Below are 15,795 nucleotides of genomic sequence, written 5' to 3'. Positions count from 1 at the left end.
TAGATTTCCTGGAGCATTTCAGTACCTGGTAGTACAACTGAAGCAAACAAACAATCAACTATGGGTGGCAAGGCACTGTCCCAAGATCTCCGGGATAAAGTTGTGGACAGGCACAAGTCAGGAGATGGGTACAAAAATAAGAAGGCTTTATCAATGCCTAGAAGCACATTGAAATCTTTTATTAAGATGTGGAAGGTTTTTGGTGCAATACAGACCCTCCTTGGTTTAGGAGATTGCTCCAAACTGGATGAAAGAGCCAGGAGGAAACTGGTCAGGGAGGCCTACAGCAACTCTGAAAAAGTTGCAGGAATTTATGACAAAGAGTGGTCATTGTGTGTATGCGACAACAATATCACAAACTCTCCACAAATGTGGCTTGTATGGGAGGGTTGCAAGAAAAAAAGCCAATCCTCAAGAAAGGCCACATGCAGTCACAATTGAGCTTTGCCGAAACGCACCTTGAAGACTCTGAGACCACATGGAAAAAGGTGTTATGGTCAGATGAGACTAAAATTAAATTTTTTGGACTCAACACTAAATAATATGTTTGTCAGAAATGCAATACAACTCACCATCCAAATAACACCATTCCTACAGTAAAGCTTGGAGGCGGTAATATCCTGTTATGGGGGGGGGGGGTTCTCTGCAGCTGGAGTGGACTAAATACCGTCAAATTCTTGAGGGAAAATCTGCTGCCCTCTGCCAGAAAGTTGTCAATGGGAAGAAAGTTTACCTTCCAACATGGCAATGACCCAAAGCACACAGCAAAAATTAAAACACAGTGGCCAAAGGAGAAAAAGGTCAAATGTCCTTGCATGGCCTAGTCACAACCCAACCTTAAAATGAAAATCTGTGGAATGACTTGAACACAGCAGTCCACAAATGGTCACCATCACATTTAACTAAACTTGAGCAGTTGTGGGCAAATATTGCTAAGTCTAGATGTGCAAAGTTAGTAGAGACAAATCCTTAAAGACTAAAGGCTGTAGTTAAAGCAAAAGGTGATTCAACAACATACTGACACAAGGGGAATATTCCTTTTTCCAATTTGGTGATTCTGTTTTTGAATTTTTTACATTTTTTTCTGACATGTTGGTGTTATATCTTTCACTTGGATGTTCTAAGTGAAAACAAGTAAATACAGCTGGATAAAACAAAAACTGTGTCTATCTTCATTTCAGGTTGCAAAGCAACAAAATGTGATTATTTTCTATATCCACTGTACCTTCATATTGGATAAGTAAGGCCAACACATCATAACAGTGAACAACTAGGAAGGTGCAAGAGGTAGGATGGGGCACACCTGCTCTCAACACAAGCAGGAAATGTTGAAATTTAAATATAATAGCACTCTAAATTTCAGGAATCTTTAGAAGACTTCCAAAGGCATCTGAAGCTGCATCTATTGTGTTTTTTTTAATAACACATTTTTTCCCATATGGATGGATGTGTATGAAGGTTTTTCATTGTTATGTATGTCAATATAGGATTATGATATTATTCCTGTCAATATTGCTCCATGCATTTTAAACTCCTGTCAACCAAACACTTAGCGAAAGAGCACTTATTAAGCCACTGACTATACAATAGAAGAGGCTGCTACCTAGTCAAATTATGGTGCTTACAGTGTTTTCATATAAAACAAAAAATTGAATGATGTGTTAGGTACAAATTACTGAATACAAACCTTCAATACAGTAATTTGTTCCTATTGTATCTGTCTGGAGTTCACCTTAACCGCTAGCCTACAGGGCACTTATCAGTAGTGTTTTTAGGTTTTGTGCTGCCCTAGGCAACACAAAAATTGTCTGCCCCCACGGACACAGACCAACACCACCCCCACTTCCCCCTCCAGCAGAGAGAGCCTGACATTGCTGACATTGAACAACAACACCCCTGTCCCCCACCCGGGAGAGCCTTCCACTACCCCCCCGGTGATGGAGAAAAAGACGCTCATCTTCACAGCTCCGGACATCCCTGGGAACGAGAGTCAGGCTCTACATACACCATCAAGCAGCCACAGCCTCACTCGGATCCCACCTGGTTCCCATGGCATGCATCCCCTTCTTTCATCCCTTGTTCTGGGGGAAGGTGCTGCCCCCCTGAAAACTGCCGCCCTAGGCAAGTGCCTTGTTTGCTTTGTGGTAAATACACCCCTGGCACTTATACCCCCTTCCTGCCCAGGTCAATTTCCAACTTTCAGCACTGTCGCACTTTGAATGACAATTGCGCAGTCATACAACACTGTATCCATATGAAATTTTTATCATTTTTTTGTGACAGATGGAGCTTTCTTTTGGTGGTATTTAATCACCTCTGGGTTTTTTATTTTTTTTTAAACAAACCAAAAACCACAGAAAATTTTGAACAAAAAAATGTTTTTTCTTAGTTTTTATTATAAAAATTTGTAAATAAGTGATTTTTCTCCTTCACTGATGTGAGCTAATGAGGCTGCACTGATAGGCGGCACTGATAGGTGGCACTGATGGGCACTGATGAGGAGGCACTGGTAGGTGGCACTGATGGGCATTGACAGGCATCACTGTTGGGCACTGAAAAGCAGCATTGATACATGGCACTGGTATATGGCACTGATAGGCAGCACTGATAGGCGGCACTGACTGGCACGAGGCACTGGCTGGCACTGATAGGCGGCACTGACACGGCACTGATAGGTGGCACTGACTGTCACTGATAGGCGGCACTGGCTGGCACTGATAGGTGGCACTGACTGGCAGCACTGATAGGTGGCACTGATTGGCATTGATAGGTGGCACTGACTGACACTTGGGTGACACTGAAAGGCAGCTCAGATGGACACTGATATGTGGCATTGATGTGCACTGGTAGGCACTGATATGTGGCATTGATGTGGCACTGATGGGCACTGGCACAAGGCACTGATGAGCACTGACACAAGGCACTGATGGACACTGACAGGTGGCACTGCTGGGGCTACACTGATCATCAGGGCACACTGATCATCAGTGCCCTGATGATCAGTGTATATGTCCTCTCTGCAGAAAGCCGATTACCGGCTCTCCTCTCTAGCTGTCAGCGTGACAGCTCTAGAGGAGAGAAATGCCGATAACTGGCATTTCCCTGTTTACGTGTGATCAGCTGTGATTGGACACAGCTGATCACATGACCGAGCTGACATCTTTGGCTCTTTCCGTGATCGGTGATCCACTGTGTCCAAGGGACACAGCGCACCTCCGATCGCTACGCTGCGCGCTCCCTGAGCCGCGCATGCGTGGTGAGAATGGGAGGACGTCATATGACGTCCTCCCAGAATAAGAGAACCACCTTGTGCCCGTCATTGGACTATATGGCGGGCGGGAGGTGGTTAAAGAATACCATTTCTTGATAAAAATAAATGACATGGCTCTTGTGTAGGAAGGTGTTAGTCAGCCCTAAAAATATCAGAGATGTCCTTCAAAAAAATACTACTTTTTTGTATGCTGGGACACAGACAACATGAAAATCTAATGATTACATTTCCTTTTCTAGTGAAAAGGATAAATAGACTTTTAAAGTAATTTATTTATCTGCTGCATGTAATATAATTTGTCATTAACTGCTGGTGTGTGCAGTTTGTATCGTGAGTGAGCATCATTTATCTGAAAGACTTTCTAAAAATCTGATTACCGTTAGTGTATTTGCTTAGCTTTGGAAGCAGCTTTTGTGTTTCGGATTAATTAAATACAATCCATGGAAATAACACCATGTTTGCTCTCTGTAATTACAAAATTCAGTTAAACAAACCAAACTCCATTGTGGATGTTTGTAAAGCTTGTTGATGTACAAGAAAATACACACTTTATCAGTAGATTCAGTTTACCTATATGTCAGTGTTTCCTTTCTAAACTGTCTGATGTCTGTTCATACCATTAACTGGTGAATTATAATTCAAGCTGAACAGGAACTAAATGCATTATTGAAGCACACATAATATTTATGAATAATGATTAAAAGTGTTTGTAGCTAACAAGTACCATTCATATCCTGAAAATCACGTTTTACTAGAAAATGAGAAGGGAGAATGGCAATGGTTACTGAGAGCAATAGGATTTTTTTTTCTTCTAAACACGTACTTTTACTTTGTAATTAATTTGTGTGTGCTTTATAAAATCACTAAATTTACTTTGTTCTTGTAATTATTGAGAAGCAAAGAATAGTTTCTCCAAAGTTTTTATTTATGAGAGGGCACCTAAAAAAAATACTCTGAGCTATATTTAAAGGGGTATTGTACCAAAAAATAAAAATGTAATATATCGTAGCTTACTTACCCTTTGATGTGGTGGCTGCATTCATTTTAATTTCTGAGGCTTTTTTTTCCCTTTATTTCACCTGGTGATCTGGTTAGTATCACACTTTCTGTCTTAGGGTGTCTACATTCTAGATGAAGCAGTAAAGCAGACATCTTTGGATAGCAGCATTGTCAGTCTGGGGAGAGGATACTTTAAAAGTAGCATATTTAGATGGATTAAACCAACAAATTAAACCTGAACTACAGCTAACACCTTTTACGCAGTTACAGTAAGAATTTTTTCTCTTTTTCGGGATAAACGTTTGACATAAATGAATAAAAGCTGGCCACTGTAAGCACCGTTGTCAGTTTTACATGGTTTGTCACAACCCTCTAACTGTTACTTTGTCTGGACAGCTTGGTCTGTAAAAGTAAGTTGAAAAACAGATTTACTGGCTGGATCTCCATATGATAGCAAAGGAAATATGCCTAAAAAGAAAACTAATGCAGCCATCACATCCAAGTATTGGTGAGCTTCAATTTAATACAGTTTTGTTTATGGGTTTATTACAACTTTAAAGCTTAGTTTTAAAGACCCACTGCAGCCAAAATATTGTTTTTTCATTTTACATTGTAGAAGGCTTAGAACCACAGTCAGGTTTCTATTGTCTTGTGTTTTCTGCCACCTTGCCACTGGAACAGGCGTGAGAACAGATCTGTCTAACAAAGAAACAAACAATAAAAGCACCTTTTTAGAGTGGGAAAGAGTTAGAATATTCAACCATAGGCCATGTGAAACTCATTTAGGAGAATTTCTTGTTACATTCTGTCCCAGTGACATCCTTATTGTCAGGGTTTGGCACCCTGTTAGAATGATAGGGGGAGTAAGGAATTCTTTATTTCTGTATCATCCATTGAGGGACACTGGAATTTTTGGACTATTGGGTTTTACTGCCACCTGGAAAACAAAAAAAAAAATCTGCATAGCTCAATATGCCCCTGTATAACCCAGCCTCCGACTGTCCTAGGGATTTTAACACCTTTTCTTCAGCTCTACTAATTATGTTCCTTATTAACTGTTTTATTCTTATTTGTATAATTTTTTTAAAATCAAGTTTACAGACTTCAAAAATTCTGCTTGAGCTAGTCTCCACACAGCTGTTCAGATTGGTGTATTATCAGCACTAGCTTCGGAGCTCTTTACCGTAACCCACTGGACCAAACATTTGCAAGGTTGGCCTGGAATGGGATCTTTGGGCATTGGGCTCTGTTTAGTGGCCCTTTCCAGACCCTTGTTTTCTGTCTTAACTAGCCACAGAGCACTTTGCAGGTTCAGATCCAATGCATGGCCTCTGGTTTGGCCCAGTCTCTAAATACTCACACAGTGAACAGGTCATGGTGAGCTGTCCTGGAATGGTGGGCACTGTGACACTTTCCAGACCATTGTGTACTGTGTTAGTTAACTTCAAAGCACTTTCCAGTTCCAGAGCTGTGGCACAGCCTCTGGTGTTACAAAGTCTGTGAGGAGTCACTTAGTGAGTAAGGCTAGTTGGGCTGAAGCTCTGGTTCCTACTGTTATGTATTTTATAGATAAAGTCCAGGTTTCAGTTCTCTGAATTGACTCTCTACCAACTGTTAGCAGTGACAAAGATTTGTGAATCCATACCATTGTGGATCATATCTCTTAACGGAGATGTCTTCATCTTCAGAGCAAGTCCTCATATCCAGAGGCTTTTAGGACACATTTTGAGAGCCCTTTATTTCAACTGTGATGGTCTCTATAAAGCATCTAAGCTTGTGTCTTGCATGGATGTAAAGTCTGTTCATATATGTAGGATGCTTTGGATTAGTGCCTGGCACACTGGGGATATGATTACATTGTAACTAAAGGCAATACTTTTCTTTTTCGTTTTGGATAGAGTGGAAAGAGATTAACACACCTGTCAGTTTGTTTGTTTTTTTTGCTGTCAGTGCTCTCCCTTAGGGAGATTCACCCTCTCTATTTGTCCTGTATACTGTTTTTATCAAAATTGAAAGGAAAAGCAAATCCCAAATTTTGGGTTGACACCAAAACTGGAATAGAGGGGAAATCTACCAATGGGGACACTATTTCTGGTGACTCTGGTGATACTCTCACTTTGAAGGGATTTTTCACTGCCTGTTTGGCTGTGGGACAGGAAGTAAATAGAAATCTCCTCTACAGGACACAGATGAAACCTGACAGGGATATAACCCTCTCTTACTTTATCGACACGAAAAAAAAAGTTTGGTCATTAGTTACACTTTAAGGAACATATGATTTACTCATGAGTGGGTGTCTATTCTGTCCTACCCTTGACAATGTAATTCCTGGTTCCTCTAGTACCTAAACTGTGTGCCAGCCTTAATGCATGAGATCTTGGGTTGGGACTGAGGGTTCCCATTTTCCTTCTACTACTACTACTACTACTAATAATAATAATACTACACTTGTACACCATACATGATCACCGTCTACCTCTGACTCCAGCTAGAGATCTGGAGGCTCAATGTCCTGTGTCTTATCTGCTCAACCCTCTCCTTGAAGGTACACCCCCATTTTTTAAAGTGTGGGGGCTGTTTGTTGTTTCTGCTGGGTCCCTTGGTTGTTTAGCTATTTGGAGTTTAGATGCTTAGGCTTCCCCTTGTAGCTTTAGACCATTGAATCCAGGCTGCCCTTTCTGGTGTTATTGCATCCCATTTTGCATTTTCTCAGGTTTCTGTGGGTTTCCCACACTTGAGATCTCTGATTCTTACCCATAGCAATGCTGTCTCATTCGATCTTTCATTCTTCTCCACAAGATAGTCCTTTTTCATCATAGGTTATTAATCCCCATGCAGAGCTTGAACCTCAGTCCTAACCCTCTCTTGAGGGATCTGGTAGCCTGCATGGTTGACAGGGATTAATTCCTTCTGCTCCTTTATTAATGTAATGACTGATTCTTCAGTGTCCTCCATCTCTTCTAGACCCTACCCACGGCACTGACCATTATATCTGCCTCAGTGCTTTTTTTCCTGGCATCCTCATTGTTCAGCCAGGCAGCATGCCCTTGCCCTTTTTTTTTCTTAAAGACACAGTACACGCATTTTTGTAAATGTGTACTGCCCTTTAAGAATTAAACCCAACAACAACATGGGGTTCCCTTCAAGATGCATACAAGATATTTATCTAGGCATGTGGCCTGGCTGGTCAGAAAAGGGGGGGGGGGCAGCAAGTGTGCAACCCCCACTCCTGAACTATATGAAATGAAATGTCCTCAGCATTGTGAGGGTAACTTGCAAAGATTCCCATGTTGATGTGGGCAAGGGCCTCATCCCTACATCTGGTGCTGAAAAAGTATGTAATGGTCTGCAGGGAGGGGGCTTATTAACCGCTTCCTGCTCGCCCATACCCTATAGAAGCTGTGCTGATGTAGGCTAGCGTACCTGTACGTCAGCCCGCATCGGCGGCTCCTACGTGGCTTTCAGAGCCCCCACTCAGGAGCCCATGATTTGCATGATGCTAGGACACAGCAGATCACATCACCACTGTGTCTGGGTGATCATATGGTGTTTTTACCATGTGATTGCTGTGTCCAATCACAGCAATCACATAGTAAACAACAAAAGTGAAAGTAAAGATCGGTTCTCTCTGCTCTTACTGTGAGAGTAGAGAGAACCAATTCTGCAGTCTGTGAGTGTACAGCAGCCTGTCAGGCTGCATGTACACTCACAGAATGCAGTGCCAGCCAGTCAGCCCCAGTGTCCTTGATCACTACCCTAGTGTCCCTGATCACTGCCCCAGTGTAGGAGCAATAAAATTTCACCTGTCCCAGTGCTCACAATAACACCACCATATACCATACCAGTACCCTGATCACCTCCATACGCCATTCCAGCACTCTGATCACCACCATATGCCGTACCAGCACCCTGATCATTGCCATACATCATATCAGTGTCCTGATCACCACCATACACCTTACCAGCATCCTGATCACCATCATATCGCACACAAGCATTCTGATCATGCTATATGCCTTACCAGCATTCTGGTCACCAACATACCCCATACCAGCGTTCTGATCACCCCATATGCCATACCAGCGTCCTGATCACTGCCACACGCCATACCAGTGTTCTGATCACCCCATATGCCATACCAGCATCCTGATCACCATCATACCCCATACCAGTGTTCTGGTCATCCCATATGCCATACCAGCGTCCTGATCACCGCTATTCCAGTGTCTTCATCACCGCCATACCCCATACCAGTGTCCTGATCACCACCATATCAGCATCCTGATCACTGCCATACCCCATTCCAATGTTCTGATCCCTGCCATACCCCATACCAGCGTCCTGATTACTGCCATATGTAAAACCAGTGTCCAACATTTTAGGGTCTCAACTGATCAATTTTCAAATATATATCCCATAGCTTGTAGACTCTATAACTTTCACACAGACTAAATAGTATACACTGTTTTGGGTTAGGAGTACCCCAAAAATGTTACAGAATACATTTTGGCCTACATTTATGAAGAAAGAGTATTTATTTGCAAAATTCTATAACATAAACTCAGCAAAAAAAAGATATTTTTTTTAAATTTATGGTATTTTTTAATTTACCGTATTTTTCGCTCCATAAGACGCACCTGACCATAAGACGCACCTAGGTTTTAGAGGCAGAAAACAGGAAAAAAAAATTCTGAACTAATGGACTGCAGACATAGTACAGGGATGACCAGAGACTGCGGACAGCACAGGGATGACCAGAGACTGCGGACAGCACAGGGATGACCAGAGACTGCGGACAGCACAGGGATGACCAGAGACTGCGGACAGCACAGGGATGACCAGAGACTGTGGACAGTACAGGAGATGACTGCTGACCTTTGGGGAGGTGGGGAGCGGGTACCTGAATTTGACAGGTACCCGCTCTTCCTCGGAGTTGTTCTTTATCTTACCTGTTCCTCGATCCAGCCGCGCGCTGTCTTCCCGGCTTCTGTAATGGCGCTCGACATGACAGCCGGGTGCCCAGTGCGCATGAGCGAGAAGCACTTGCGCTTTGTGATTGGTCCGGCGGCTTCTGGGATCGGTCATGTGTCCCAGGTACCGCCTTACCATTCACAAAAAGCACCGCTTCTTGCGCATGCGCACTTGGGACCTGGCTGTCATGCTCAGTGCCCACACTACAGAAGCCGGGAAGACAGCGTGCCGCTGGATAGAGGAACAGGTAAGATAAAGAACAAATAAGTAAGAGCGGGTACCTGTCCAATTCAGGTACCCGCTCCCCACCTCCCCAAAGGTCAGCAGTCCTCTCCATAAGGTCCCGCTGCAGAGCTGAGCGGCCGGCCCGGTATTCTGCACGGCGGCGGTGGAAATACCGGACCGGCCGCTCTATATTCGCTCCATAAGACGCACTGACATTTCCCCCCCTTTTTTGGGGGGAAAAAAGTGCGTCTTACGGAGCGAAAAATACGGTATATAGCAAAAAATAAAACACCTAGTGGTGATCAAATGACAACAAAAGAAAGCTCTATCTGTCTAAAAAAAAGATAACATTTTCATATGGGCACAGTGTTGTATGACTGAGTAATTGTCACTCAAAGTATGATAGTGCTGAAATCTGAAAATTGGCCTGGACTGGGAGGGGGTGAAAGTGTCTGGACTTGAAGTGGTTAAATTCTGAAAGCCCCCCTTCAGAATAAGGGGGTGCCCAGATTTCTGCCCTCCTCCATATTTGGTCACTGATGTAAACTGAGATCCCTGCTGGCTTGTTTAGAATATGAAATGGAAGCCAATGAGACTCTGTCATTCAGAGGTGATAGTGATACAGGAGGTACAGGTAAATTGTCCAAATCTGGCCTAGTTTATTTGCTTGTTCACTAAACTGCAAACAGGCTAGGTTCAGATCAAACAAATATTCAACCTGAACCTCATTCACATTGACCACCTTAGCTGTTGGTCAAATTTTTTTCTCTTGTTCAGGTAGTTTGTTTTTCCACCTGGTTTCCTTATGTGCATGATTGGTGGTCCTGCAGGCCAAAGTTTCCTCTTCCTGGTGATTACATGTCCTGGTCTAGAGCACTGGGTTGATCCTCCATGCCCTTCCTCTGGGTGGTGGAAATTTTCATGATTGCTAGGCCATACTTCTAGACTTTGTTCACACGTTTATCCCCTCAGATACTCTTTGTAATATAATTTCCACATCTGTTGGATATCTCAGTGGTGCTTGCCCATGATTGAGTTGGACTACCTTTAGACATTGTAATTGTCTAAAGAAAATTATAAATTCCTGTGTTCCTCCAGGATGATCAATAAAACAAAATGACAAAAATCTTATTTTCTTTAAGTCCATTTATGGACATGGGTCTTACCCACCTATCATTGGTACTTCTTAGCTCAAAAAATGACAGTTGCAGGCAATCGGGTTATGCAGAGACTGGCTTCACAATTTTTGTTTGCCAGTGATCCAACCACCTGTTGGTAATATTATAACCCAATTGTCTCAGAATTATTAAATTCTCATGTTTTTCAATACTTCCAAAAATATTTTACAATAAGTACAAAAATGTTATTATTTTTGGACACAGCATAGCATTAAAACTAGAGAAAGGCTGTAACCTTTGGCAGGAGATAAATGTTAAGGACTTTGATGGTGACTTGCAATTAATCAAGAATTTGTCATAAAGATGAGTGGTAGTTCTGCTTTGATGCATATTAATTTAAAGTGTTTCTAAAGGTTGTAATTGTTAAAAACAAAAAGCATGGTATATTTACATGCTCTGCGCAATGGTTTTGCACGTAGCAGCCCCGATCCTCTTCTTTATGTGTCTCCCGTCGGTGGTCCTGGCACCTCCACCCTACCAAGTGCACCCAATTGCAAGCCTCTTGCTATAGGGGCACTTGGGCAGGCTTGCTACTGAGCTGTGCTCCTATGACTGGACATTGTTCATTCACACAGAGCGTGGCTCACCCCCCCCCCCAATTCTTTCCTCATTGGATCACTGGCTCTGACTGACAGCAGCAGGATCCAGTGGCTCCTGCTGCGTGTTGGCCAATGAGGAGAGAGACACTTAGGAGAACTGCTGCTCTCATGCACAGTGCTAGATCGAGATGGGGCTAAGGTTAGTGTATGGGGGGCTGGGGGGGTGGCTGCACCCAGAAATTTTGCACCTTAAAAAAACTTCTGCCTTAAGAACCACTTTAAGTCATAATGTGTCAGGGATCCCTCTGTGCAGCCGTGCGACACCACTGGATCCCCTCGGACCGCGGCGGTGCGAGTGCGCATGCGTGGGAGCGTGCGGGCGCACATGCGCAGGAGCGTGCGAGTGCACGCATGCGCAGTAGCATACACGTCACCGCAAGGCAGGCTATTTAAACCTGCAATACAGTGTAATCAATGCCTTCTGGTCTATAACATTCTGCACTCCAAACCTGATTCTGTTGCCTGTATCCTGATCTGAACTGACTAAGAAAGAACTCTGCCTGCACCAACCCCGGCTTATCCCTGACTATCCGCTTGCCTGCTCCCTTGTACTTGATTTGCTCATTTAATCCTGACCCAGCTTGTCTGACTCTGCTGCACCTACTTACCTGTATCTGCACCTGGCATGTATCCTGATTACTGCCATACTTATCTGCTGCTGCACTCACGATCCTACACCCGGCCTGCATCCTGGTCACCGCCATACCTGCCTGCTGCTGCATCCATGCTCCTGTGTCCGTTCCCAGTCTGCATCCTGATTGCCGCCATACCTGCCTGCTGCTGCACCTACGTTCCTGCATCCGGACCTGGCCTGCATCCGGATCTCCTGGGTCTTCACCTACCTGCCACCAGCTCCATACCTACCCGGCACTCGTGCCACTCCTGGCTCTGCGCCCTCTGTTCCCACTATCAGGGGCTCCGAGCGGGAGGACACCTCCTCTCCACATCAGGCTCCCCAACCAGGTACGTGACATAATGATTCAGATGACACAAGTCCCCAAACTATTTCCTGGGCAAACTGAACAATGAAAAGGGAGAGAAGAGGGTAGAGAAATCAGTACCACTCTTTCCTGCACTCAGGTACACCCGTGCTTTGCCTTCCTTCAAACTACTAAATAGAAGGCAAGCCTGCTTTGGGGTAAAACCTCTTTCCTCATGACTTCACAGTAAACCAAAATCTCAGTTGAAGATTTTTTAAAAGTATATTTTGTTAATAACACCTATTCATTGTTAGCCATTCTATGCCATATACCTCACATTGGTGGATCATATTTATGTAATGTTGCTTTTTTTTAGAACGTAGAGTGGAAGCTTTATGGATCCATACTTGAAGATGACAAAACCATTATCTGTCAGAAAGAAGCTGACAAAATTAGAAATGCTGTGTAAGTAATCAAAATAAATATAAGAGCCCCTTATTTTTTTTGTTTGTTGGATATTTCTGTATATCAGATATTACCTTCATTAAGAAGTATTTGAAATTAGACCATGTTGCTTTTGGCCCTCATTCCTAAAATCCAGACAATTTTTCTCAGGGGACCATGTGAGAAGCACAGTCGAAATTCTGCTCAGTATGGTAACATGTAGACTCACTTTTGTTAAGAAAATACATTCCTTCTGAGTAATCTATGTGCAGTGCAGGGATTTTAACAAACTTTGCTGCAGATTCCTACCTTTTGTTATTGTGAAGAAACAGCTGTTTGTTTGTCTGTGACCATGTGCAAAGTGAAGGAGGATGGGAGTGATTTTATAATTATCAATCAGCCGTTGCACCTGCAGAGCTCTAATGAAGAAAATTGCAGGGTCCTTAGACATGATTTCCCTTTGGGTGTATCTCACCAAAAATGACATTTTTGTTGCAGGGGATGACTTGTATCTTTGGCTGGCCATACAAAGTACAATTTCCTTTAGATTTATCTTCACCTGTGTAGCACAAGGGCTTACTTGACTGCATACTAATTGAAAGTGTTTAGGCTTGACCTCATATTTTATGGTTTTGGTAAATCTAAAGGAAACGTGCACAAGAAAATTGTATAATGTATGGCCAGCCTTAGTACAGACTTCTTGGAAAATCGGTAATCCAATCACAAAAGTAGGAAATTACATTTCTGGTGGGCATTCTGTGCACAGAATGCCTTCAGGTTGCCATATTGCATTGCTTTTTATAGAAAATTACAGCACTACAGAATGAAATAGAAAGGTAATTTTTAATAACATCCAATTACAATATGATTTGTGTAGCAATTGTATACGCTATATTATTATTTTTTTATAATTTGATATTTTTTAAAGTTAACCTTTAAAGTAATATGCTCAGTTTTTATATATCAATATGCCTCTGTGATAACATCATAAAAGTAGGTTCCTGTTCAATGTACAGTTTTTCATATATCAACTATAAAATGGAAATAGTTTATTCAACATAAATGCAGACATACTGTAACTGTGGAATGACACGGCTACAATAAAATACAAGTAGCAAATTAACACAATCAAGGCCAAAGATAGAGACAATCCTGAGGTATAGCTACCACTGTCACCATGCCAACATAACCAATATTGCTGCTCAAGTATTTTCAACTCTCAGCCATTATTATTATTCATCATTATCATTTCTATGCATATAACTAACCAAGCAATTCCTTTAACAGTTCTTGTTGTCATTGAATACATCCCTGTGTTACAGTTGGATTGTACACAGCAATTTCTTGTTGTAAACAGCTGTATGTAAACGGCTCCTGTTCATAAATGGAAATGGCTTTTTGAGAAATTTGCTGTACCAAGATATAGGTATTTTTTTCCAAGGTTGTTATTTATTCAAACTTAAAGCCAAGAGGCCTGTTCATATGCTAGTGTAGCACTACCCTCATAAGGGCCGCTGGATTTGTTTTGGGACCCTGTAAGCTCTTCACAGCCAGGCAACATTAATTTTCCACATTTGTACACTGGAGTCAGTAAACAGTCCTCAAGCTTGGTTTTGTGAATTTATTGAGGGGTTTAACTTGGATAGGGTCTAGGGGTATATGGGGTATATGCCTGAGAAACTGTAAAACTTGGGGACAACTTATTAGCAACTATGTACAAAGATTTGGATTATCAACAGTCTCTTCTTCAAGAGCACCAAAGGCTCTTAGGTGTACCTCCTCAGACCCCAGGTGACTCCTTCTCTTCACTCAGCTGCCTGAGGGTATCCCTGAGCAAGGGGGCACAAGAGCTGTCGATTGAACAGCCCCTGATGAGAAGCTAGTTGGGTGTTACACCTGACCACATTATCTGGCCCAGGAAGTGTAGGAGTACTCATACTGTCCTCTCCTGTTAGCTTGCTGGGTTGGTGTCTGCCTTCAGGCCTTATTCTGGGCTGGTTCCTTCCCTGCTAGGCAGGCTGTCCTCCCCAGGAGACATTGAGGCAGTGGAGATCTTCCTCTTCAGCAACCTGTCTTTAGGTAGGCTCCCCTCCCAGGCTCCTCACTCCAGCCTTCCTCAATCCATCTTTCACCTGACACTGCACACCTCTCCCAGGCTCTGCCATGCTTGAGAGTTGCCCTGGTCACCAAGCCCAGCCCCCTGCCAGGGGATTGTCCCTCAAACATGCAGATCTGGGCCTCCACCCCTCCTCTCCTGTGCTCCAGAAAGCTCTCAGGTTTCTGGAAAGGTGGGAAGGCTCCAGAAACCCTGACCTGTTAGAGCCTCCCAGCCTGCCTGAAGTGATCTCACTACCTCACTCCCAGCCTGACTCATCCCCAGGCTGCTATTCAGCCTCTATCTAATAAAAACTACCTAACTAACCTGGAAGGTGTTACACTATATTGCTAAGATGCTTTGTAAAGCAAGCAACCAGCTGTCCTAATATTGTCTTACAGTTTTCCCCAAATAAATATATATACAGGTGAAACTCGAAAAATTAGAATATCGTGCAAAAGTTCATTTATTTCAGTAATGCAACTTAAAAGGTGAAACGACTATATGAGATAGACTTATTACATGCAAAGCAAGATAGTTCAAGCCGTGATGTGTCATAATTATGATGATTATGGCTTACAGCTCATGAAAACCCCAAATCCACAATCTTAGAAAATTAGAATATTACATGCAATCAATAAAACAAGGATTGTACATAGAACAATATCGGACCACTGAAAAATATAAGCATGCATATGTATTCAGTACTTGGTTTGGGCCCCTTTTGCAGCAATTACTGCCTCAATGCGGCGAGCCAGGGAAGCTATCAGCCTGTGGCACTGCTGAGGTGTTATGGAAGACCAGGATGCTTCAATAGCTGCCTTCAGCTCTTCTGCATTGTTCGGTCTCATGTCTCCCATCTTTCTCTTGGCAATGCCCCATAGATTCTCTATGGGGTTCAGGTCAGGCGAGTTTGCTGGACAATCAAGCACAGTAATCCCACGATCATTGAACCAGGTTTTGGTGCTTTTGGCAGTGTGGGCAGGTGCCAAGTCCTGCTGGAAAATGAAGTCAGCATCCCCATAAAGCTCGTCTGCGGACGGAAGCATGAAGTGCTCCACAATCTCTTGGTAGATGGCTGCGTTGACCCTGG

General features: G+C 43.0%; 1 protein-coding gene across 1 annotated transcript in view; it reads left to right on the top strand.

Annotated features, from left to right (window-relative positions):
* The window catches only part of NEK11 (NIMA related kinase 11), a 378,537-nt gene that overhangs the window by 259,881 nt on the left and 102,861 nt on the right, over window positions 1-15,795 (top strand). The window contains exon 9 of the mRNA XM_089652057.1: window positions 12,540-12,628. Coding sequence (XP_089508183.1) covers window positions 12,540-12,628 — 89 coding nt within the window. The remainder of the gene's footprint in view (window positions 1-12,539; window positions 12,629-15,795) is intronic.

This window comes from Staurois parvus, unplaced genomic scaffold (assembly GCF_062004578.1).
Source record: "Staurois parvus isolate SC_StPar_1 unplaced genomic scaffold, SC_StPar_1.0 ptg000670l, whole genome shotgun sequence".
Lineage (NCBI taxonomy): Eukaryota > Metazoa > Chordata > Amphibia > Anura > Ranidae > Staurois > Staurois parvus.
Note: the sequence above shows the minus strand (reverse complement) of the source record. Positions and strands in the feature narration are given on the sequence as shown.